Here is a 25,187-nt window from a genome sequence, read left to right as displayed (position 1 = left end):
GTGTGTCCTCAAACCTTATGATAGCCATATTTGGTGTCAGATATTAGTGTTCTCCTCCAAGCCTGTTGAGCTGTACAGTGATGTTGGGATGTGTTAGCACCACATTTTTCCAAACTGGTGCTATTACAACACAGCAGCTTGTTAGGGTTCTCCTTCACGCTGAGCTGTGATGTGTTAGATGCAGTGAAAAAGACAAATGGAATGAAGCAGGTGCTAGTCTTTAGTCTCCTAGCTTTTTATAACAGGGGAAAACATCAAAACAGGTATTACTTTTTTTTTTTTTTTTTTGACTCAGCTGGACTATTTTCAGTCTTGGCAAGTTTCTCCAACATCTCTCGTCAGGGAATTAGGCCTCCATACCGTCCTTGTTCAGAAAACTACACTTTGTTGTTAGCAAAGTGGACCTCAAACTATATTTCTGATACAGTGTTACACTGTGTTTTCTATATATATCTGAGGCATAAAGGCTTGGTGTCATCCAGGTTATAAAACAAAAGTAAAGTACATTCCTTTAACTCTGAATTCTATGATTAAAGTATGACATTTTCCATGTCACTGAACCAATATTTTAAGCACACAATGAGACCTCTGTCTCACCCCTATTTCAGGTGCCGCTGCCCTATGTCAAATCTTACCATCACTGCTCTGCCACACTGATTCCTGTTTCACACGCTTCCTGACCCTCGTTAGCGGCCGCTAACAATTGATGAGGTCCTGGACATCCTGGTTTTGCCCAGTCACTTCTGCATCTTTCCACTCTTTTCTACAAAGTCCAAGATGCTTTCTGATTACGCATATGACTTATAAGTAATATATAAAGCAATATTTAAAAAATATCTAATTAGATTCACAGTGCATATGGAAACTAAACTGTAAAAACCACTAGGTAGTATTTCTACCTTGAGTTTACAGCTTCAAAATCATTGCGATGCTGTACTGACCTGTAAAAGAGCCTCAGTTGTTGCTACTCTGCACTCAGCACTGCAGAAACTGCACTATGTAACATATGGAGGTGGGAAAAGCACCAACCCCGACCTTTGATTTCAGGACAGGGCTGTAAGTCAATAATACTCAGTATAATAACAAACTGTAGGGGGAGCCCAGGAACAAAAACACCTTTTCCATACGGTTCCTTTGAAAGTGAACGCTTTGAGGATGTTTATTTATATGCTCCTAAGAAGTGCACGACTGTTAGGAGCCCTATGTAATGTCTATATTTTAATAACTGCATTGGAATTATTATTTTATTTTATATTATTTCCCTTTGAATAAAAATACATGTTTTCTAACTTTTGCAGAGTAATATATAACTGCCTATTCACATTGTTGTGATAAAAAAAAACTGATAATGGAGGCAGTCTGTAGCTGTGTTATGGATATAGGAGATATGGGGATAACGTAGCGTGGAAACAAATTAATCATTGCAGTTTTTCTGAAAATCCACATATGTGAAAAGAATTGCTAGGGTTTATTTTTCCACATCTGTGAGGATTTTAGTCCAAGCTTTACATTTTTCCCCCCTTATTAATGTGGCTACTTTTTGAATGAACTATAATGCAGGGCCATCAATCAAGGCAGACGACATTAACATATCAACACAAGCAGCCTTGATTCTATAACAAAAAGCTTGTAAAATTCTGAATATCAAAGCTTTTCCTGTTGCAAAGTTCTTAATCTTCTGGCTGTCAAACTGTCTACCTTTTCATTCTCAGTCTGTAATCTGTAGCCTTATTGCTTCTTCCTTTATTTATTCAGCATTCTCTAGCCCAACCACACATCAGTGAACAGCCCAAACCTTGTATTTGAGTATGCAGACCCACTTCTTATAAAGCACCGAGTTGGTCTCAGTTCATTCTAGCAACACTGCCATGTTTATTAGCACTAGCTTTGACCTGGTTTCCATTTTACACCTAACCACCAAGCAGTCTCGCCGAACTGCTTATTAATCAGTGCTGAGGTCTCTGCACACAGCTTATTCCTGCACCCAGAGCCATTTATGATCTGTGGCCTGGGGTATAAACATTTATTTAATATCTGTTGAGGGGGCTTTAACATCATTGTTTGACTTCAGTTCAGTCTCCAAGCCACAAAAGCCACACTACAGTGCACTAAAATGTGAACTAGTGCATCTCTAATTAAAGGCTGAGAGACTGACTCTTTCAGTTCTTCCCCTCTATCCCCTACCCTTCTCTTTCCTTCAGTTTAGTATGATAATTCATGGAGATGTACACACAGAGGCCTGAGGAGAATTCATAACATGCGTTTACTCTAAAACAAAGGGGATTGTGCAGCCGCAGTTCTCACACTAATGAGCAGGCTAAAGCGCATGGCGAGTGTGATCAGGGTCTCTTATCAACACAGCATTTACACAAAGGGAGGGGGCAAAGATTTTCCACATTACGTGTACCTCTCTGCATTACAGTGGATCTGATTACTGCTCATTCAACCGCCTCTTAACTCAGGAGTCATTAATCCTGATAGCTGTTGTCTGCCCACTGAGCACCTCTCACAGCCGTTAGCGCTGAGCTAGCCACTAACATTGGAGCCAGAAGGCTGATAAAAGCGCGTTAGGAGCAGTCACAAGCCCCCATCAAACATTAAGCAAGATCGTTGCATGCTGGAGGGACTGGCTTGGCTTTATCCTCCCAGCGTGGTGGTAACATCACGGAGAGGCTTCTTGCTTGACACACTGAAACTTGCATGCAACTTTAGCTGCAAGAGAAGTAGAAAACTAAAATTTTGTTACTAGTTTCAAAGCAGCAAGCATCAATTATACACAACATACACAGATTATAGAGAGAATAGTGAACAATGTTGTCAGACAGAATGATGTACACTTCAGAGACGGTGGAAAACTTCCCCTACCCTAATGTCTAATAATGACTATATTTAACCATATATTTTTTACTGTTTTCTGACATTTGAAAACACCCACTTACACTCTTGCTCACAAATGAAATATCCGACTGCACTGCATGTGATTACGACTAGTTTTCTAACACTTCCCATAAGTGAAGTTGCATGGAAATGATTTTGCATGCAACCTACATCTAGTTACATGAAAATTTCATTATGTAAAGCCAGCTTTGCCCTTCCTCTGGGAGCTGGCTGTATGTACTATAGTGCAGATAACATGCTCACAGAATAGACCCTTGACTGCTCATGTGTGACGCTCAGCACGGTTTGGAAGAAGCGTGTGTGTGTGTGTGTGTGTGTATAAGTGTGCCCGTATATGTTTGTGCGTGTGCTGTGTGTTAAATCCCACCTGAGCTCTGGGTCATCACTCTCGATGGTGACGGTCTGTGGAACGTTGAACGGGTTCTTGAGCACAAACTCGAAGAACTCTGCGGTTCCGAGTGTGGCATACAATGTGTGCGTGGTGGTGATGGCCTTGCTGAGCATGTTTGTAATACTCTCAGCTTTACATCGCTCTCGATACGCCTCAATCAAACGCAGGTCCTGAGAGTGCGCAATGCGGTCTTCCTTTCTTCTCTAAGACAGAGAGAAAGAAGAGAACAGAAGAGTGTACAGCAAACCGAAGGGCAAACTAAATAACCATGTGATTATCACTCAACAAACAAATAAGGATCTCATAAATGTCCAGTACGGCATATGTATGGATACACTGAGTAATATCTAAAAGTAGTGATGTTCTTTGTTGAAAACCCACTTAATTGGAACACTACGTAATATTTGTATTTAAAGTAACAGCTTCCAAACCATTATGTTGTTTCTCAGAACAGAGCCTCTGTCATTGCTGCTCTGCTCAGGACAATAATTATCAAATTATGAAAAGAAATAGTCACTGTTTTAACAGTAATTTAAGTAATTTGTAGCTCAGATACCTGGTCAATATTTGAGTAAAATCTATATCTTAAGAAAAGTTATTATAAAAGTTGAATATGTTGTTATTATGAGAGAGTGTGTTGACACAATGTTTAAAAATCATTAGTGTGTAATTACATTTCAATGGTGTGACAAGAAAACAAGCCACATTTAATAGGAAAAAATGACAATCAAACAGGGAAGAAAAAGATAAAAGGGATCTTAGTAAATTAAAAATTACGAGGCACTGATCAAACTAGTGGAGACATCAGTGCATCACAGATAAAAGACGATAAAGCAGCAGCGAGTAGACTGAAGGCAGGGCTGAATGAAATGTGGAGTTGGGGAGGGAGGGAGAAAGGCAGTGTTTTATATTATTCAAAGATACGAGTGTGTGCAGCTGATGAATAGCTCAGCCCTCTCTCTACTCCCAGCTGAAGACAGTATAATGCTTTGGAGTATAAATATAAAGAGAAGGTGTGAGTAAACCCGCTCTTCACTTTTCTGGCGGAAAAGGGTGGAATCAAAGCAATGGACCGGCCAAACTTCAGTGCTAAAGTAGTGTCTGTGGTTATTTTCAGTAGCTCTATACCGAAATAACATGACAGAAGTGGCTACTGGGCATTTGAACTGATCGCCTTAATACAATATCATCAGTTTCTTCTATTACATCCCAGAAACCGCTACCATTGTGTTACCATGGAGATGCTTTTCTCTTGCATGGTGGGGCTGGCTGTCTCCTCGTGCTGACGGACAGCTGCCATCCTGTCAAGCTTCCGCTGGCGCATGTCCTCCGCCTCGCTCCATCCCTGCAGCAGAGCCCCACCCACCTCTCTCATTCGGCTCTGTAGAAGCTTGGCCAGCTCGCTGTCAATCTCTGGCAGCCTCTGAGCCCGCTTTGAATTTTGAGCTGTGATACACACAACGAACAAACATTAGTGCTTTGTTTGATGCTGAGGGAGTATTCCACAAAGCAGGCTCTCTCAGTTAGTCAGATATTTATATATATATAGCACAGCTAAGACTCATTTTATCTAATGATAATTGTAAAGCAGAATTCTCTACTGTGTTTCAACACCTGTTACGGCCACTATATGGTGATGGAAGTACCGTTAAGAGTTTGGATGCTGTTTGAGGACAGACTGCCTCCTCTGAAGCCTGCAGGAGTCTGGCTGGGCTGGATGATGTGAGAGCGTGATGGAGGGAACAGTGTAGAGGAGCTCAGGCTTTTCTGCATTGTACCACCTGTTAAAAAAGATTCACAAGCATGGTTTGACTACGTCTGTTCAACTTCAGTCACAAGCATGAAGCATGTGGTTCATCAGCACATGGTATTTTCCATCCGTGAGCCTCAAGAACCATGATCAAAGGCCAAATTATCACTATTTTAGATTGTTCCAATAGACTAATCCTACTTATCAGTCTCCTAGGCTCCTATCATTAAATAATGAGCAGCAAATTATCTGTTAGAACAAGTGCCCTCTCCAAGGCCAGAGCTGAGCCTTTGAAAATCTACAGCGCAAAGTGAAACTAGACACTAGATCATTCTCACTTCTTTGTGTCTTTGACTCTTTTATGCAGCGTATTGGGAGAAAGCAGCATGCATGTTGCTCGTATTATTTTCCTGATCGAACTAGCAGGCTGTGCTCCATGGCTATGCCTGCCCCAACATGACAAAGAGGCATATCGACCGAAACTTTAGAGTGAATTCAGTGGTCAAAAGAAAACCAAATAAATAAATAATGACAAAAATAACTACAATGAACCACAGACAGCACCGACTAAAATGTATAAATATTACATATATATAACATCCATTGAAGGTAAGCAAAGTGTTCACAAAGAAGAGAGAGTGCGAGCACACACATGATCTAATGACTGTTTCAGCTCAATAAAGCCCAGAGAATCAGTGGAGCTGACCACTCTGATGGTGACCTTTAAACCTGTTCGCAAGTCCACAACCCCTACATTAGGGCTCCCACTTTGCAGTGGTGTGTCAAGAGGTAGTAGGCTTGAAATGACAGTGTTAGCTGCATTAATGCCCAGCACCCATGGGTTTAACACCAACATAAACAGCTGCAAGCCTTTCATTTGCCTTTGTGTATGATTAGGGCTAGGTGAGGGCTGTAATTAGAGCACATAAGCAGAGTGGGGTCAGGCGGAGGGGAGGCAGAGTTGGCGTGCTGCTTTTGATTGATTAGCCTCTATAGAAAACAGCAGTACTGGAACACTAAAGCTTTTGTGCGCACATTTTAAAACAGCCTCCTCCGGCTGCAGCCTGTCAACACAGTCTGCCACTGCTTCTTGCTTCGTTTTTATTTTTTTTGTTTTTTTTTATCCCGCAATGTTACATGTAAGCTGCTGTCAGATGTCTAAATCTCTAAACCGTAAAAAAGCCACCGATATGGGAGGACGCAGACAAGCCTCTGAGCCAATCACCGCATCTTTTCTAACTGCTGCTCAGGAAATGCTGAAGGAAAGCTGCACACACATCAAAAAGAGGGCTGACTGCTCAATTCTGTCACCGGGGGTTAAATGACAACTACGCTTATATTAAAGGGTTAAATGAAGGTGGCAGTAGTCTGCACATAAACACTGTCTGACAGACAACAAGCCTGTGGTTAGCACATGAATGTATCATTAGTTAGCACAGATGAAAAGACACCTCAGAAAGAACTGTAAGAACAAATTATATACAATGAAAACAGACTTCTTGCTCTGTTGTGTTGTTGATACTCCACATATTAAAAGAGTACACATAATAATAATGTGATAATGTGCAATTATTAGCAGTGAACACACACCCACACTAGTGCACTAGGGGCTGTGAACACACACCCACAGCGGCAGGCAGCCATCCCCGGCAGGTGTGGGTTTGGTGACTTGCTCAAGGGCACCTCACTGGTGGTTTGAAAGAGGAGGACAGTGCTGTTCCTTCACTCCCACCACCTCCAATATTCCTGCCAGTCACGGGAATCAAACCAATCACCTTTCAATCCTAAGCCCTCTTCTCTATCCATTAGGCCACAGCTTCCCTAGACCTACATATTACTATAACTACAAACTATTTCATCTGGAACTTCTGCTCCCAGTGGGTTTGCAGAGTGAGGCAGCAGTCTCCATGATGGGTCTATTATCAAGAGATTGTGAGTTTAATGCCCAGTGATGCTTCAGCCATCCAAGGTCAGAAGATGTAGAGAGCATTAGTGTGAGATGATGTGACAGATCTGGACAGCTTATGTTCTCCTACTGTGTGTTAAGCTGTTCAGTGGTGTTGCATTAGGGGCAATTAGTATCGCAGACAAAGCACATGCTTGTACCAAACCTCCTGAGGCTGGTGTTACTATGTGCGATAGAGGAAGAGACTCACTGACCGGTGGAATTGTCGAGGACTAAAAAAGATTTAGCAAAGACTTGGGCTTTAAGCCAGAAAGACAACTTCTGCCAATTCATCATAACCATTTTTAATTAAAGCTGTTAATGAGTTCTTATAGATCTAATAGAGCAGGACTACAATTCTAGGTGTGTGCTGACAGCCATCTTGCTTTAAGCCCTTTGGTTTATAAGGTCTACCCAATTCAGGTGAACTTCTTCAACAAACAAGAGATTATAATCGTAGTGCACTGATATGTGTTGACATCTGTTATGTGAAATCAGTGGCAGGACATTTATTTTCATGGATGCCACAAAATCCTTATGCATTTGGCCTGAGTCATCCTTTCAGCTCAGGATTCAGCAGGTTCAACTGGGACTCCTGGCCATGGACGGCAGCAACATCTATGAAATTTACAGTGAGGGTTGCAGCAGTACAATACAAGCTTCTTAGCTAGCTGCACCACCCAAGAGCTCCCACCAGTGTGTTTCTAAATTAAGAGATGATGGAGAGTTGAGAACAAAGCAGCACATGGTTTATATGTGGCTGAAACTTTGCTCTAAATTGCTTTGACCCTGGGGCTGCAGCAAGCGTTCATTTATTTGAAGAATTTCCTTTAAAGGTCTTGCCATACAACACAATCAAATCACACAACAAAGCTTATAAATCTGTCTCCAGTCCTGTGCAACTTCCTTCCATCTTCAATATCAGCACCAGAGTGCACATGCTTGCTTTTGCTGTTATTTCCTCCCAGAGGTGAAGAAATCTAATAATGAAATGCTTTGAATAGAAAAATCACGTGTCCGATGTAACACCCGTGTCGTGTAATAATTACATCTGCGGCGCATAACCCTTTTATGAGATTCCGAATACTGCTCTCCACTCGCAAATTCAATATCTCTAGCAAAAAGGAAAAGAGGCCTTAAAGGTTGTCCTTTACCTTTTCCCTTCAAATTCAATACATTTTTTATGTTTCACATTAATAAGTCATGGAAATGAATAGGCAATTCCATCCGTGACGACACTCCGTGCTATATTCAACATAACCTCTATTAAAGTTGGTAAAAAAGACAATTTCATACAGATATCTGACTAATTTGTGTAATGTAAGCCTATTATGTAAAAATAACTTATTATGAGACACTATTATACTTGAGTTTTACAGTGTCTCTATTGCAGAGGTGTTCAAATACATATTCACAGCTGGTATCATCACCAGAGAAACGCACTGCCAAACCCAATGGGGTTCTGTGAAGCATCTGAGCACCTTAAAATCACTAGGCCCAATGCCCTGCATGTATTCTGCAGTGATGGAGCGCCATCCAATACCTTTGGAGTGAGCTGGATTGGCTGTTGTGATCTAGAACTAATCATCCAAAATCAATACCAGACCTTGTGGTGGAATACAAATCGTCACAGCGTTACTGCAACACACTGTGTAAAGTCCAAGGAGAATAGAAGCTGCTACTGCAGCAAAGAAGAAAAAATAAAAGTTGGATAGGCAAGTGTCCACAACCTTTTAGACATATAGTGTACTGGCAAATGAAGATCTGACAAAGACTGAGGTTATTTACGCTGGTTGAGAATATGAAAAAGAAAAAGTTTCATATTTGATGAAATAAACCTTGTAGAAAACAGTTTTAAAAGTATTCATGTTTTGATTCATCTGATTTCTGGGTGGTATTGGTTATTTCCATACACTGGAAAAACAAACAAAGGACTTCCAGGTCAGATAACTTTCTATCTTGAAGTTTTGATTAAAACCTACTGGGGTTGGACAATGAAAGTGAAACACCTGGTTTTAGACCACAATAATTTATTAGTTTGGTGTAGGGCCTCCTTTTGCGGCCAATACAGCGTCAATTCGTCTTGGGAATGACATATACAAGTCCTGCACAGTGGTCAGAGGGATTTTAAGCCATTCTTCTTGCAGGATAGTGGCCAGGTCTCTACGTGATGCTGGTGGAGAAAAACGTTTCCTGACTCGCTCCTCCAAAACACCCCAAAGTGGCTCAATAATATTTAGATCTGGTGACTGTGCAGGCCATGGGAGATGTTCAACTTCACTTTCATGTTCATCAAACCAGTCTTTCACCAGTCTTGCTGTGTGTATTGGTGCATTGTCGTCCTGATACACGGCACCGCCTTCAGGACACAATGTTTGAACCATTGGATGCACATGGTCTTACTGGTGCAATGTGAAGTTAATGAAGATTGGCCACCAGGCTGCTCCAATTTAGCCATGAAACCTCCCACACTGGCAAGACGATGACAGACATGATGGTGAGAATAAGGATAAATATCTGCAAAAATACTCATTCACATAAACCAATGTGAATAAGAAATGCTTGTACCGTGTGGGTCATTAATAGGCAGGGCATTTTGCACGAGTGGCAATGTGGAATGTAATATTAGCTTATATCTTTGCTTATTAATGGAAAAAAGTACAGTCAGTACAGACTTTCATAAGGTCTTTTAAAATCACTCGCAACAGTAAGAACTCTGCACAGCCCAGTGATTAAATGAAAATGCACTTGGGTCTAAAGCCCCTACCACTGTCTCAAAACCAAATTGGTAAAAGACCAGCTGCTCTTCTGTTCCGTGTGTGGCATTATATTAGTATTATTATTATCGAAAATAGAGCAAAGACGGGTTCTTCAAGAAGGCACACTCATTCCATATCTAACAAATGTAGCATTGTTTTCACCCAGACAGAAATCCACATCGCCTTCACCCAAAATGTACGCCATTGTTCTGTAATTCTTCCCGTCAAAGCACAGAGATAGGGCACGTCGTAAGAATAATTATTGCACAAATGTGATTTAACATGCAAGCGTTCCTTCAATCTCCATCTCTCTCTCTCTCTCTGTATTTCTAGTTCCCTCTCAACTCTTCCGGCTTAGAGTTCGCGCCGCTTATCAAGCGTTTGCAGCCGAGTGCTGGAGGAGCCAAAGGCAGGCAGAAGTAAGAAATCCTAATCTTCATTCCCTCCATCTGCCTGCATTCGGTTCCTCAGAGTGGCAGAAGAGAGCGAGCCTGAGTCTGATGCAGGTGAAGCAGCCTGTTGCTGCAGTGATAGCTCATTAAACTGTACAACTCTCAAAAATCCAGACACCATGCGTTTTTTGTTTATTCCATTCTTCTTTAATTAAGTCGTCTGTTTCGTTTTTTTTTTTTTTTTTCCCCCCCAAAGGATTTCGCCATAGTTTAATTATTTGCTTGCCTGTTGCCTTCAAGCTGAAATTAATTAAAGAGGATTTGATTAGGTTTTTCTCTCGTGTCGCTTTCACAAACGGCAATATTCCGATCAGCATGGGGCCAATTAAAGCAGAACCTCATTAATTCCCAAAGAGAACAATGCATCAGCCACCCATCTGATCCCGGTCAAAAAAACACAATAGAAGAGTTGCGTGTTAAATGCCACCCAGCAGGACACTCGCAGACCACTTCACAAAATCTAAACTGGGTTGAATATAACGAGGCTGTTGACCAACACATGAACACTTGGCCAAGAGGTGATGGACAAACGTGGACATAACCCTACACCATACAGGGTCCCAACTGCTTTCTTTCACTTTCCTGTCTTTCAAAGCTTCTTCTGTTGTGTTCTCCCCTTTGTCTGGTAATTGCTTCAGCCTTGACCTCCAGGAGTCTGGGACGTGCATCGTCACTGTGATAAAAATCTCCATCAGTCTTTGAGCGGATAAATTCCGGATCCCGTGCTCAAACCGCCTAATGACCATTCCTCATTAGGGAACAAATAGGATGGACAAAAGCATTAATCCCGGATAAAGAGGCGGCACAAAGGAGCCGGAGCACTCCTGATTCATGAATTTTGGAGGAGTTAATTGATTGAGGGTGTGAAGAGCCAGAGAGAAAGGCTGATTGGGATCTGACCGCTTGGCTGGGGTTTTACACGCTGACATTTTATAATTGTGCTTCAGTAGATAAACACAAAGCGGACCTGTATATGACACGTCTTTGGAAAGTCGAGGACAATCCAAAGCCTTCTAGGAAGGAGCGACGTGTTCATTATTACTGAGCTGTCAAAACAGCAGCTAGAGAAGCAACTAAACGTCACCGAGAGTCTGGGACATTATGACTGCTAACGGATTGTTCTGACTTCTTAACGTCTTTCAAAGTTAGAACCCGGGCACGTCCACCTTTAACACTGAGCTCTCAGACTGAAATGATTAATCACGAGTTTGTGTCCTTGCGCCAGGCTGTCACAGCGTGATCTACACACAATGGCCTCATACTCACCAAACACCACACAGATCAGCTTTACCAAAGTCAGGTTTCACACAAAGCGCTTGATTACACTGTCCACTTAGAGTCCAATTTAATAATCTCACAATGAGGTCTTTATTTAGCATGTCCATCAAATTTCACATCACATTATTTGCCACTTCTATCGCATTTTGCATGTAGGCCAGGTTAAATCCAGCAGATGACCTTCTGATTTTCGTTTCATTACACAAAATTAGCTGTGGTTGTTTTTTCAACCCCGTTACAGCAATGTAATATTAAATATTTAAACCCTAGACAAGTTATTATTCTTAATCTAAAGATCTATCTATCAGTAACAACTGTGAGTAATCCAAAAATTAAAAGCGTACATAAAAAAGGCTAGAAAAAAATTCCAGAAATAATGAAAATAATTGAATATTGTCAACAAAGTGTATCTGCCTTAATATAGTTTAGAGAAACACAGAGATTTGAATAAGAAATGACATATTGGGAGTGAAATGAAACATGGGATCAGATAAAAAAAAAAAAAAAAACAACTTGTCTAGACTGACTCTAATACTATTCAATTTAATAAACTGAAAAAAAAATAAAATATAAATTCACAAGCAGACGCAAAACAAAATACAACCCCAAATTTTTGACCCACTCAGCACAACTGAGCAGATTGTGTAATGCAATAGAAACTCTTATCACTTTAGATGGGCGGCCCGTAGCTAGGATTGAGTGTCCCAACAAAAGGGCACACGGGTACTCAAACGCCGTTCTTGACATTTAAAAGCGCCTAACCCTCAGCTCATCTGTTAAATGGTTTGGAACTATGTTTTTCCAGAAGTGTTTGCCACGGTGGCATTAGTAGGAGTTTGGTGAGTGATGTTGAAGCGGGACAGTGACTTTGGTCATTAAATGGGCCTCTGTCAGGCACTCCATCAGGCTGCAACAAACTTCCAGCCTGAAGACATGTGAAGCTGACAGTGCTGTCAAAAGTGCTCTACAGAGAGATAATAAATGTTCTAATCCCACTTTTGTATTTGGTTTGCCCTACAGGCAAAATTCCTGAACAATGTCACCATCAGGAAAAAATATTAGTTGATGGAACCAAGTCTAATTAAGAATTTTGGAATTTCTCTATAAAACTGTTAACATGTATGATACCGTAATAATGTGAATGACGTTTTATTAGCTTACGGTTCATTCAGTTCAAAGTATAAATCAAAATTCAGCATTCTCATTACATTTAGGGTGCAAGCTACACAGAAAGCGAAGTCAGCATGTTGTGTTGGGGTGCTGAACCCAGAAGGTGGACCCATATATATATATATACAGGGGTTAGACAATGAAACTGAAACCCCTGTCATTGTAGTGTGGGAGGTTTCATGGCTAAATTGGAGCAGCCTGGTGGCCAATCTTCATTAACTGCACATTGCACCAGTAAGACCATGTGCATCCAATGGTTCAAACATTGTGTCCTGAAGGCGGTGCCGTGTATCAGGACGACAATGCACCAATACACACAGCAAGACTGGTGAAAGATTGGTTTGATGAACATGAAAGTGAAGTTGAACATCTCCCATGGCCTGCACAGTCACCAGATCTAAATATTATTGAGCCACTTTGGGGTGTTTTGGAGGAGCGAGTCAGGAAACGTTTTCCTCCACCAGCATCACGTAGAGACCTGGCCACTATCCTGCAAGAAGAATGGTTTAAAATCCCTCTGACCACTGTGCAGGACGTGTATATGTCATTCCCAAGACGAATTGACGCTGCATTGGCCGCAAAAGGAGGCCCTACACCATACTAATAAATTATTGTGGTCTAAAACCAGATGTTTCGGGTTCATTGTCCAACCCCTGTATACATAATTTTCCTTTTCAATGTAAAAAAGGTGGTGCTCACACCGGCGACGTACGTTATGTTATATGATGTGTGCATGTGCTTTAATATTATTATTTTTCATATTATTATTATTATCATCATCTGAGTGATCAGCACTGGATTTCCTTTTCCATACTGTGAAAATGACAATTAAAGGAATCTCATCAAAATGATATGAATAAAACAAATATGTTTATTCCCTGCAGAATTGAAAACATAAACATGAATTGGAACTGTATCAATGAAAGATAAAAATCAGGTTTATGTTCTCAGCGCTGCAGGGAAAAAAGCTCATGCTTCTGCTGTAAATTATCACCTGTGTGTCATCATTATTACTGTTCCTTGAAATATAATGCTATAAAAAGTACTCGCCGATAAATTGAAAAATGTAAAGATGGAAGAGGGTGAAACAGCAGAAATACATTGCTCACCCACGCTTCCGAGGCGTACGTGGAGCCGGCCTCTGACGGTGGTGTAGACGTTGATGGCTGGAATGGCCCTGCGCCTGGCAGCATGCTCACTGACCAGATCTGTGTCCTGCAGGTACTCTGTGGTAATGACCTCCAGCTCGTGATTCACCTGGACTGCGGGTCGACCCTGTCGCAGCAAATGCTGAACACACACAGAACAGCACCTTAGTACTTACCCTGGCCTGCCTGTCTTACAATTCCAATTAATTCAACATGTTTTTGGTGTGTAATACTGTCATATTCTGCCTTGTTGTTGGGTTTGTTTTGACTGTGGCCCACTGCACAAGGCACTGGTCATGCAGAGAAACAACTATTCTGGTTTGAGCTGATTCCGAAAATGAACATCGATTCCACAAAAGATGCAATCACGTTGAGGCAGTGAAACACATCATGATTTGTTTTAACTTCTCCACTGTCTGTCTGATGAGAGCTCCTGCAGTTTAAACTCAGTCTCTGAGACACTGAGATCTGGCCGTGGGGGCTGTTTTATCTTCGGCACAAATGGACAGTTATTAAATATCCTTAAACCTCAATTGAAACTCAGCTGTGTCAATAGCTCTGGATAGCTTAAAGCTACATGCTAATTACAGAAAGTATTGTACGGTTAACTGTGCTCACAGCTATGAGATATATGAGTTAAAGTGATTCTGTCAGGAGAATTCATTACAGCTGTCCACAGCACACATTTCACAATGATATTCCACGGTGACTGACATGTCCCTGTCTCTTCCAGAAAGAAGTCATAGCTGTCTGACCAGCCTGGTCTCCTACTCAGGACAGTGGTGAAAGACATGGCCAAATCACACGCCACAGATGAGCATTTTTCACTTAACAACCTAAATTATATGTACAATTACTGGCATTTTATTGGGAAAAAAAACTACCATGTACAGTTATATATAATACAGAGTGAAATGGCATGTAATCCAAGGAGGTTTCTCAAACACATCAGGAAAGTGAAGCCACCCAGTTATAGGATAAAAAACAACTATTTTACTGGTTTATTTAGGAATAAAAATTATATATATAATAGGTTTATTTTAAATTAAATTTAAATTTATTTTTTAATTAACCACCTTGTTTAAACACGTCCATTTCCCATTGTTAAAAATAACCATGAATGTAGGCTGTGTTTTGGTCATGTGACTTCCCCTGTGATGCTAATTTAAACAGCAAACACAAAACAGTAGAAACAACAGAGAAGCCTCAAATCCGGATTTACCTTTTTACGCAGTTGGTTTTCTGTGTGGAGAGAGAGAGAGACAGTAATAGGCACTGTTTAGCCGACTGTTGGAACCTCATTTCAAGTAAACGCTGAAAAATCCCTCTTACACTGCACTCCCAATCTCCGGATTTCCTCCTCTGATCTGATTCGGATAAGGGCTTGTAGCTCAGAAGCCAAGGTTTTCTGTATTTTGTTCTATATTTTTTGTTATCGACTCAAGCCTGTGTGTTCCAGTTTGAAAATAACATTATATAATAACAAAATATTTGTATGATTGTAGGCAGTGGGTTTTTAAAACAGCGGTTGTGTTTGTGTGACTAGAGTGAGGATTCTGAGACGTGTTGAACCACGCATAGGAGGCTGAGTACCCCAACACAAGGCAGGAACAAATACTTTAAGAGTACTCCGGTACAATACAGGTCTCTTGGCAGTGGATCAAGAAACAAAATTTGTGATAACAGACTTCAGACCGAGTCGAGGCGTAACACAACTCAGTGGAGAAACACCATCAGTTTGCAGGTGTTTGATAAGTCAGTAAAAGCAGGTACACTAATGCATCTAATAAACCATGCATCTTGGTTCTAGATTAGTATGTAGATTAGAATTATTTTGATCAGATTCCTATGGCAGAGCTGAAAAGGTCTTGTCCTTGGGACTGAAAACTGACGCTGCTCCAGAGGACTGCTCTCCTGTTTTGAGATGTTCCAAAAACTTGGTATAACCTGTCAAAATTCTAATATCTTCAGAGCTTATAAACACTGATAAGATCACAACAATATCAAATGCAAAGCTCAAAAGCGTTTTCCCCTTGTGCTTCTTTTTTATTTAACGTGTCACTCAGCATGATCAGAAGTTGCTGCGAGGCTACGTCCCCCCCACCCATCCCCCGTCTGGCTGTTGACTAGACACTTGTGAATGACAATCAAACAAACAAACAAAAACAAAGGCAAACACACCAAACAGGCCATGTGCGCATCACCACGGGCAGACAAATGCCACAATCTGATGACAAGCGGCTGTGGGCTTATCAGAAGGCAGATCTGCTCTAGTGTGATTTGGGGAAAAGGTCAGAGTGGTTGTTCATCGGTGTGGAAGCAGACAGGCTTCTGCTTGTGGTTTGTATTCTATTTTTTTTTCTGTGTGTGTGTCTCTGGTAGTTTTATCCTTTATTCAACATCTGGTGTTTAACAGATGACTACTGAAAAAAGGGGCGAGCACTGGGCGGGTGGCCAAGCACAGTAGCCACTGTAGTAACAGACAGAGTCCGGATCTGAGAGAGCTGTTTAAAACCATTACCCAAAAGCTCTCAAATCCATAGCTCATAAATTGTGCAGCAGACTGCTGTCCCAGCTCACCTGAACGAAGATCACGCATAAAACATTCATAGCGCTGAGGGACTCGCAAGTACAAAGACGTCCGGACACTTTAACACCTGCTCGGAATGTGTCACGATGAGAACGGAAGAATGCTGGATTATCCCGTCTCAGCTTTTACTGCTGTTTAGAGGGCTGTGGGTCTTCGGGTGCAGTAGAGATGTAGAGACGCCCAGAAAAATAGATTCAGTGCCTGAAGTTGTAAGGTGTCTCAGGGCAGTAGTAGCGAGGTACTGCTTAGTGATAAAGCAGAGAGGTTGTTTATTTTGCCTTAGGTGTACTTGTAGTGATTAGAGCTGGGCTCAGCCGCCGTGCTGAAGTCCTGATCCATGCTGCTGTACAAAGGAAAAACACGGTGCAATTCTGATTTATACTGAGCTGGGACTCGGGTATTTCAGGATCAGATTGTGACCAAAAAATAAAGTAATACACTCTGCTGATGATTAAAAACAATCCTCTAAACTCAAGGCCTTTGAATTAGTCATGGAGCTATATGTTGACTACAGAGATGCCAAGATAACGCGTTAATCTTCTTGGCTCTGATACAAATCTGCTTTCCCTTTTAAGGAGCAATGAGGCATTTTCACCCTCAGACAGTAGCAATCATTATTAATGAAAGAAATGATCTATTATTTTCTCATTTTTCTGTGACTCACATGAGATGTAATGTCAGACTGCATTGTCGTCCCTGAATGAACTTGTTTATTTTACATATAAGAAATGGGCATCATCACAAAATCTTAGGTACATCCAGGCCACTAGTTGTCAGCACTGTGGCTTTTTCATAATGTTTTGTAGCATATTGGCTGTTCATAATGTGAACTAGAAAAATAATTATTAATTTATTGGACCTGATTGGTCCAGGGCCTACCTGGAATCATCAGGAATGTGCACACTCAACCAGTCACTCATACACACACCCTGTGGACACTTTTGCATAGCTGAAGAAAACCAGAGCACCAGGAGGAAACCCAATCAGACACAGGGAGAACACACTACACCTTTCACAGACAGTGCCCCAAGGTGTCCATTTAAACAAGGACCTCAAGATCCTGGAGCTGTGTCGCAGGAACCAAATGAAAAAGTGCTCCATATATTTAAAATCCATCTACACTTACAAACATTCAATCCAACGTCCTTGTTTTTGGCACCAGAGCAATACAGACTGAGTGTGTTGGAGTAGGTGTGTGTCGTGTCTAGTTAAGGGTGTTCATTTTATGTTTGTCTGTACTACTTGCAGCTTCAAGGCCTACCTTCAGCTCAACAGCAGCTGAGCCAATGAGCAGCAGAGTGTCGCTGTCCCACACGTCGATCTGCAGGGAGTGAAGGGCCAGGTATCGCAGGAACCACACCCTCTCTCCTGGCTTCAGAACCCCTGCATCGACACAGTACTGCAGCTGTAGGCCGGGACAGTCTGACGATTGCAGACACACATATACACATACAAACAATATTAGAAAGAGGAGTCAGCAAAACTGCAATTCAAATGTATGATCATGGGGTTTTCAATACAATAAAAATGGTACATGGTACAGGAGGACAACATAAAATTAGATTTGAGCTTCTTCAGGGAAACACAGATGTAGGCAAAGAAATAAATCCATAAATAAATAAACATTTTCTGAGCGATGAGTCAGAGATAACGATGCATATAGATGAATGGATAGACTTGGGGGAGTTTATGAAAGAGCACAAGTAACAAGGGAAGTATGGGTAGATGGAAAGAAGGATGGAGGAGGGAGGGAAAGACACATGGATAGACAGACCGGTAGTTAAAATGATGAAATAATGGAAAACCAAATTGGGAACAGGGAAAGTCTGGGAGAGAAAAACAGAAAGAGATCAGAGGAGGGAAGGACGGATGAATTCGAGGTTGGAAATAATGAAATACATAGATGAGGACATATTAAAAAAAAGAGAATGAAGTAAGGAGCAAAAACAGAGGGAGAGAGACATGATAGAGCGAAAGAGAAAGAAAGTTGCAGTGGAAAGAGGGAGCGTGAGAATGAGAAAGTAATACAGTAGAGTTATTAAAATTTGTAAGCTGCCCTTGAACAATCAAAACAACAAGCTCAGTGGACAAACAGCACAATGGATAACTACCTGGATAAATGTTAGAGAACGTTACTATTTGATTAAACACCCGCTGAGTCCGAGCATGGGACACAGACACAGTCCTGCAGTGAACATATGCAACTGCTGTGAATACATTTCACTGTAATATACATTATTTTCAAGGTCCTCTGCTTCACATACGCATCCTGATGAATTCACGCCACAATAAAGAGCTCTTTTAAGGCAGAAGCAGTCAAGGACACGTCTGAATCCCTCTCAAACAAGTCTGGTTCAGATATAAACCTAGACGGATTGAGCGGTGGCTTTAAAAACCTCTCTTTATTCAGCCTCGCTTTTTTCCACACACACTGTACGTCTCTATAACCTCCTGTCAGTCAAGCTGGAGCTGTGCGGGGTTGATATGTACCCCATGACGCTGCGTAAGCCCCCATTTGTTGAGTAAGCACCAACATGACTGATTTTTCCTGTGCAGAAGTGACTAGCAGCATCAAATCCTCCAAGGCTCTGTCATAAAGCAGTGTTCGGAAGCCCACTCCAGAGCTAACAAGAGCCTCGTCCACACTCTCACTCTCTGACCCGTCCTCAAACCACAGCGGCTGTCTGGACACATCTGAAGAAAAACAGCTGCAGACGTCTGGAATGAACTAAGAGCTACACTCACTCAAAAGTGAAGTCAATCGTGAGACAGTGGATGCCATTATATACGTCCAGTACGACAGTGTGTGACTGTCCTGCAAACACATTGAATTATTATTGAAATTATTATTAAATTAAAAGTGTTGCCCAAAGTGTGGCCCACAGGCCAAAGATAGCGCATGACACATCTTAGTTTGGACAAGAAAATGGCTGTGATCCCAAACCCCTACATAATGAGAGAATGATGATGTCACTTATTGCATTCTTATTTCCTTATACTGTGTTTTCTTTAGATTTTTTTTGTAATACAGTTTTCAGTGAGTGATCATGATGAAATATAGTGTAACGTTATAAGCCTATTCTGAAACTTACCGACCTTCTCTATCATCCTACTGTTTTGGTTTTTTTGACCACCAGCAACACTGCACTTCTGCCCACTGCTCGACAAAAAGTTTGAAGTTTTAATAAAAACAAAACCCTGAATGTGTCTTTGTTAAAATCCGAATCCAATTTCAAGGTTGAGAAATCATTACATTTATGATTTAATAACCGCTCTAAAGATACTTTAAATACTGATTAAAACACTTAAAAATGTGGAGCTCTTTGTTTCCCTGGGTTCAAGATATGCAATGAAAACCCCAGTTTCAAAATGGCATCTCTATGGGATTTCCAGTGCTGTGTTAGCATGAAGTTCTAACCCAAGGCACTGAGGCATATCTCCTAAAGAATATTTGAATCATGCAGAATGTAAGAAGAATGGTTAAGTTTTTACACAGTGACTCTTTTTTTCTGTTCCGTTCCTGGGCACATTTATTTGGGGATTTGGAGTCTACCAATACACAAACCGTGAAACAAGTTCACACAGTCATTTTTTTAACAGGAGACTTTATAATTGTTCCACCTCGGGAAAAGAGAACTGAGCAAAAATGGTTAAAAATGTTGCTTCTTCGTCTTGCTTCCTTTTGCACTCAACAGTGGGGTTTGAGTAGTGGCTCATTGTCTTCTACAAGAGCAGGCGCTGATTAGACAAGGGGGTGGGAGGGGCACTGCTGTGATGTTTGATCCTTGTGGTATTTCAATCAAAGCATTTATTCTGAAAATACCAACCCAAAGAAAACAGCCTGTTTAAATGTACATGGTACAAGTTATTATTGTTCAGCCGTATCTACTGATGTGATGAAGATTCTAAGTGTCTCTACAGTATCATACCATGTGCGGTACGGCAGCAGTGTGTGGGCAGTGGGAGCTGGGGTTTGCTCTCTGAGCTGCTGCTGTCAGAAATGTGGATCTTTTATGGTTCATATCATGTCCACTCACAGAGCTTCTCAGACAGGGGTCTGCAAGTAAGAACATGTTTAACAGCTGAGTAACCCTCCCACACCCCCAGCCCCTCAGTCGCCGTGCATCCTTCTCTTCCCTCTCGTCTTTTTCTCTCTGTCCCACATGTTCTTTCTTTGTCCTGCTGCCTGCCTCCGTTTCCCCATCGCCTCTCACTGCTCGCACCATTACCTCTCTCAGCAGGACGAGGGAGAACTGCTGGGATAACAGCACTCAGAGAGAGAGAGAGAGAGAGAGAGAGAGAGAGAGGGGAGAGCAGAGTAGAGAGTGAGAGAGAGATAGAGCAGAGAAAAAGATAGAAAACAGAGCAGAGAGAGAGAGAAAGAGAGAGACAGAGCAGAGAGAAAGACAGAAAGACAGAGCAGAGCAGAGAGAGAGAAAGAGAGAGACAGAGCAGAGAGCGAGAGAGAGAGCAGAGAGAAAGACAGAAAGACAGAGCAGAGTAGAGAGTGAGAGAGAGAGCAAGAGAGAGACAGCAGCGAGCGAGAGAGAGAAACAGAGAGACAGAGCAAAGTGAGAGAGACAGCAGAGAGAAAGACAGAAAGACAGCAGAGAGAGAGAAAGAAAGACAGAGCAGAGAGAGAGCAGAGTAGAGAATGAGAGAGAGCAGGAGAGAGACAGCAGAGAGAGAGACAGAGCAGAGAGAGAGAGAAGAGAGACAGAGCAGCAGAGCAGAGAGAGAGAGTGACAGAGACAGACAGAGCAGAGAGAAAACAAGAGACAGCAGAGAGAAAGAGACAGAGCAGAGAGAGAGAAAGACAGAAAAAGACTGAGCAAAAGAGAAAAGCAGACAACAGATGGAGACAGAGAGACTGAGCGAGAGACAAGTAGGAAAAAAGCAGAAAACCGAGAGAGAGAGAGAGAAGCATTCCACAGATGGAGACAGAGAGAATGAGAGGGACAGGGAGAAAAAAGCAGAACACCAAGAAAGAGAGGCAAAGAGGGCGGGAGAGAGAGCACATAAAGAAGGAAAAACAAAATGGGGACAGAGAAGCAGAGTGAGAGCCAGAGATAGAGAACAGAATGGAAAAAAAAACAGAAAGAGAGACCGCCATTTGAGAGAGAGTGAGAGATAAACATCAGCGAGGCCTGAGTGTGGTTTTAGTTATCAGGCCTGTGCAGCTCCGTAAATGATCAGCGTATTATGAGCTTTATTGTTCAGTGCCACAAAGCTTAGTTCACACATAAACACAGTTTGGAGTGAATAATGATGCTGAGCTTGGCACAGTTTGTGGAGGAACTCTGTAACCATTCATTATTCCAAAAGGTTGAAGTGCCAGAGGCGCGTGGCAGGCAGGCCCACAAATATCATTGCTCCTAATAACTAAGGGAAAACAAAAGTGGAATTTCATTGCAGGATCTGTTGATTTGTGGGTCACGGTTAATACAAATAAATGGCAGGCACATAAGGGGAAGCTAATGAGTGCTTTTGGCAGGAGAATGGACCCACTCTGCCAGATCGGATGTCTCACCAACAGCAAGAGCAGCGGCAAGTCTCACAGCTTCAGCTCTTGGGCAGGTCCACTGTGTTTGAAGAGCAGCATCTGGACACAGGCCAAAAGCTAATACAGTAACTGCTCATTTCCTGTCCTTAATAAAAGACGGCGCTCTTGTGTGTGGAACAGAAACCATCTTCAGTGTGAACCACCTCTGAGTGGCAGCTCCATCCTGTGGAACCTCCTGAGATGATCAAGATAAACACAGTTTTCACGCTTGAACACAGCGTTCTTATTATTGCTAAAATGGCCGATAGATTGAACAGTTATTAGGATCTATTTCCACTCACTACACACAACTTTCAGCTAATTTACCTAATCGCATTTGTCCGTAAGTGCTCTGCTAAAGAACAGCCAGGTGTTTCTTTCCATCTTTGGAAACAATGCAAGGACAATACCATGCAAATTATTTGGATTTGAAAGGATGTTAATGAGAAAAGAACATAGATTTATTTATTTATTTATATTTTAATTCTTCTCACTCTGTCCATCACCTGCACATATTTAATATTTCCATTTCCACTCTAATCTATCTAACCTGATTATGCTCTACAAATATATGCCACTGGGTAACAGATTCATTCATTCATTCATTATCTGTAACCGCTTATCCAATTCAGGGTCGCGGTGAGTCCAGAGCCTACCTGGAATCAATGGGCGCAAAGTGGGAATACACCCTGGAGGGGGCGCCAGTCCTTCACAGGGCAACACACACTCACACATTCACTCACACACTCACACCTACGGACAATTTTTTTGAGTCGCCAATCCACCTACCAACGTGTGTTTTTGGACTGTGGGAGGAAACCGGAGCACCCAGAGGAAACCCACGCAGACACGGGGAGAACACTGGGTAACAGATGTAAAACTATATTTAAATACATTATTACAGTTGTTATATTACGAAATTATATAACATCTTTATATTTAGTATATCTGCGTTTTTTCTGAAACCGAACTAGCGCCCCACATTTCCCACACTAAAGCTGCCCTGAATATGTAGCCTAGCTAACATTGTTCAATACTAAAATGCATTTTAAAATATATCATCTGTAACAAGCTAGTTCCCCATGACACTTGATGTGTGTGTAATATCCATCAGAAGAAAATGAGTCCTCCAACGTTGCTGCCCTCTCATGACACCGTCCTCCAAATGTGAGTGGAGCGCTATATCTGTGGTACACTGTATCTGTTTTGTGAACTCCGGCACCGAGATTGAGAATCACTTCACTAAATTGATTTCTACACACCACCCCCCCAAAAAAAAAAAACATCAAAAACAACACCGACATGTGTTTTCATTTTGTAGTGAATGGGACGAGATTCTTGCCAGCACCAGATGCTCAAAATATAACACGTCCAATCCCATCTTGTGAAAACACGATTAGATAATTCATGACAAGATCTTTGGCAGAGGGCTGTACAGGCGGCTCTGTTAAAGGCAGAGAGGGAGTCCCCTGGCGGGGGCGTGTGGATGCTAATCTCACCTGAGCTCGGCGTGCCGTCCTTGTTGATAAGCGAGAGGACGCAGGGGTAATCAGGCCGGGGCTCGGGCTCCAGGAGCTGCAGGCGTTGGGTGGTGACAGGAGGGAAGCGGTACAGCTGAAAGGTGAAATGGATGGAGTTTGGCCAGTTTGCGTTCATGCCGGCCTGGCGGACCCTGCAGAGCATAAGGAATTGTGGGTTAAAAGAGCTTAATCGGAAGTAAGGATTGAAAGAATGACATGTAAAATTTGGATTTTTAAACTAATCCATTGATTGGAAGATCATTTCCTGGACCCCATGAGGCCTGAGATGCATGTCTGCCCCCCCGCAATATTCTTCTTTTTCCTGTGGTATTAAGGTAGTAACACCACTGTCTTTAACAGGTAAGATCAGGGTTCAATTCCCTGTCTCAGTAAATACACGACTCTTCATAAAAGTCCTTGGGCAAGACTCCTTACATTAACCCCTACCTCTACAACATGATGAGAATTGGATAACTGGTAAATTATTCCAATGAAAATGTTAATATAAATATGAAGGCCTACATAATTAGGACTTGAAAACTACACATTAAAACAACAACAACATGAGAATATACATCACCTAATACCTGACAGTACAAGAATATACATGTGAACATAGGATCGTACAGAAGCTTTAGCAGAAGTTAATATTGTTGCAGGTTTTTCCCCCTATTTTTGACCAAGTACTGACATTTCTGTCAAAGTAAAGGCCTAGGTCTAATAGTTACAGTGTGTTTGTTTCCAAGTGAAGAAACATTATAAATGACTTCTGCAGTGGAATCAGTTTGGATAAGAGATTCATTTGTCTGCCAATATTTATGTAAATTTGGTAATGGCTTTAATTTAGCCAGGAGAAGATTGTGTACAAGCTTATGCTATTAGTTACCAACAACAAAGTCCATGATTAGGCAAAAATTGTGGAATAAGTCTCACATTATGTCATTAAAACGAGAATCCAATGAAAATATGCTTTTGACTTTTCTTCATTAAAAAGCCCATTTGAAAAAAAAAAGACCCAGCTGGAGAAGTACGTGTCCACTCAGTTCGGTCAGAGCTTCAGAGTGATCCAAGATCATTAAAATGACCAAGACAAACATTCCTTTAATCAAGACCCTTTGATGTTCGGTGTTTTCAGCCCAATTTCTATTTCCATGTCAATACGCTCATCGTAATTATGTACTGGAAAATAACCATGGACTAGTTTGTGGGTATTCCTCCAAGAATATAATGTTTTTAGAAAATGGAAATAAGTGATGAAAGGGAAAAGAGTGTTATTTATGTAATGGCAAATCAAAGGAACACTCTGTGTATTCAACCGTAATGAATAATGGCTTCCACAGAAGCCGTCGTTAATTTATTTAAAAGCGATGGTGTTGCTTTGCACAAGGAGAAAAAGAAATCCCCAGCATTTGACGCTTGTGAAAATTCACACATTAAAAAGTGACACTATATTTATGAGCTCGTAATTTTCTCGGAAGGTGTGAGCAAATCATAAAGTAAATCAGTCTATTTAAATCGGGCAGTGCCTCAGCAGTTCTCAGACGCAAAATCGATAACTTTCTTGCAAATTCATTGCTCCCTGCCCTTTCACTGTCACAGGAAAGAAAAGTCAATATGAATATAGTTATTTGTGATTCGGTGAAGTCCACTTTCCTGGTGGAAATTATTACGCAAAATATGTCACAAAACTAAATTTCAACAGTATTCTATTAATGAGTGACAGTACAGAATCTCTGGAAACTGT

The 25,187-nt window shown here is 41.5% G+C and overlaps 1 protein-coding gene across 3 annotated transcripts in view; it reads right to left on the bottom strand.

Annotated features, from left to right (window-relative positions):
• Positions 1-25,187, bottom strand: part of nphp4 (nephronophthisis 4) — a 179,345-nt gene that overhangs the window by 24,730 nt on the left and 129,428 nt on the right. For all 3 annotated transcript variants that reach the window (XM_066643834.1, XM_066643835.1, XM_066643837.1), the window contains 6 exons: positions 23,423-23,595; positions 17,643-17,803; positions 13,753-13,933; positions 4,936-5,070; positions 4,524-4,735; positions 3,266-3,492 (listed from right to left, as the gene is read on the bottom strand). In XM_066643834.1, the coding sequence (XP_066499931.1) occupies positions 3,266-3,492; positions 4,524-4,735; positions 4,936-5,070; positions 13,753-13,933; positions 17,643-17,803; positions 23,423-23,595 (1,089 nt within the window). The remainder of the gene's footprint in view (positions 1-3,265; positions 3,493-4,523; positions 4,736-4,935; positions 5,071-13,752; positions 13,934-17,642; positions 17,804-23,422; positions 23,596-25,187) is intronic.

This window comes from Hoplias malabaricus, chromosome 14 (genome assembly GCF_029633855.1).
Source record: "Hoplias malabaricus isolate fHopMal1 chromosome 14, fHopMal1.hap1, whole genome shotgun sequence".
Classification (NCBI taxonomy): domain Eukaryota; kingdom Metazoa; phylum Chordata; class Actinopteri; order Characiformes; family Erythrinidae; genus Hoplias; species Hoplias malabaricus.
The sequence above is the reverse complement of the archived record's forward strand: the minus strand, read 5'-3'. Positions and strand labels throughout refer to the sequence as shown.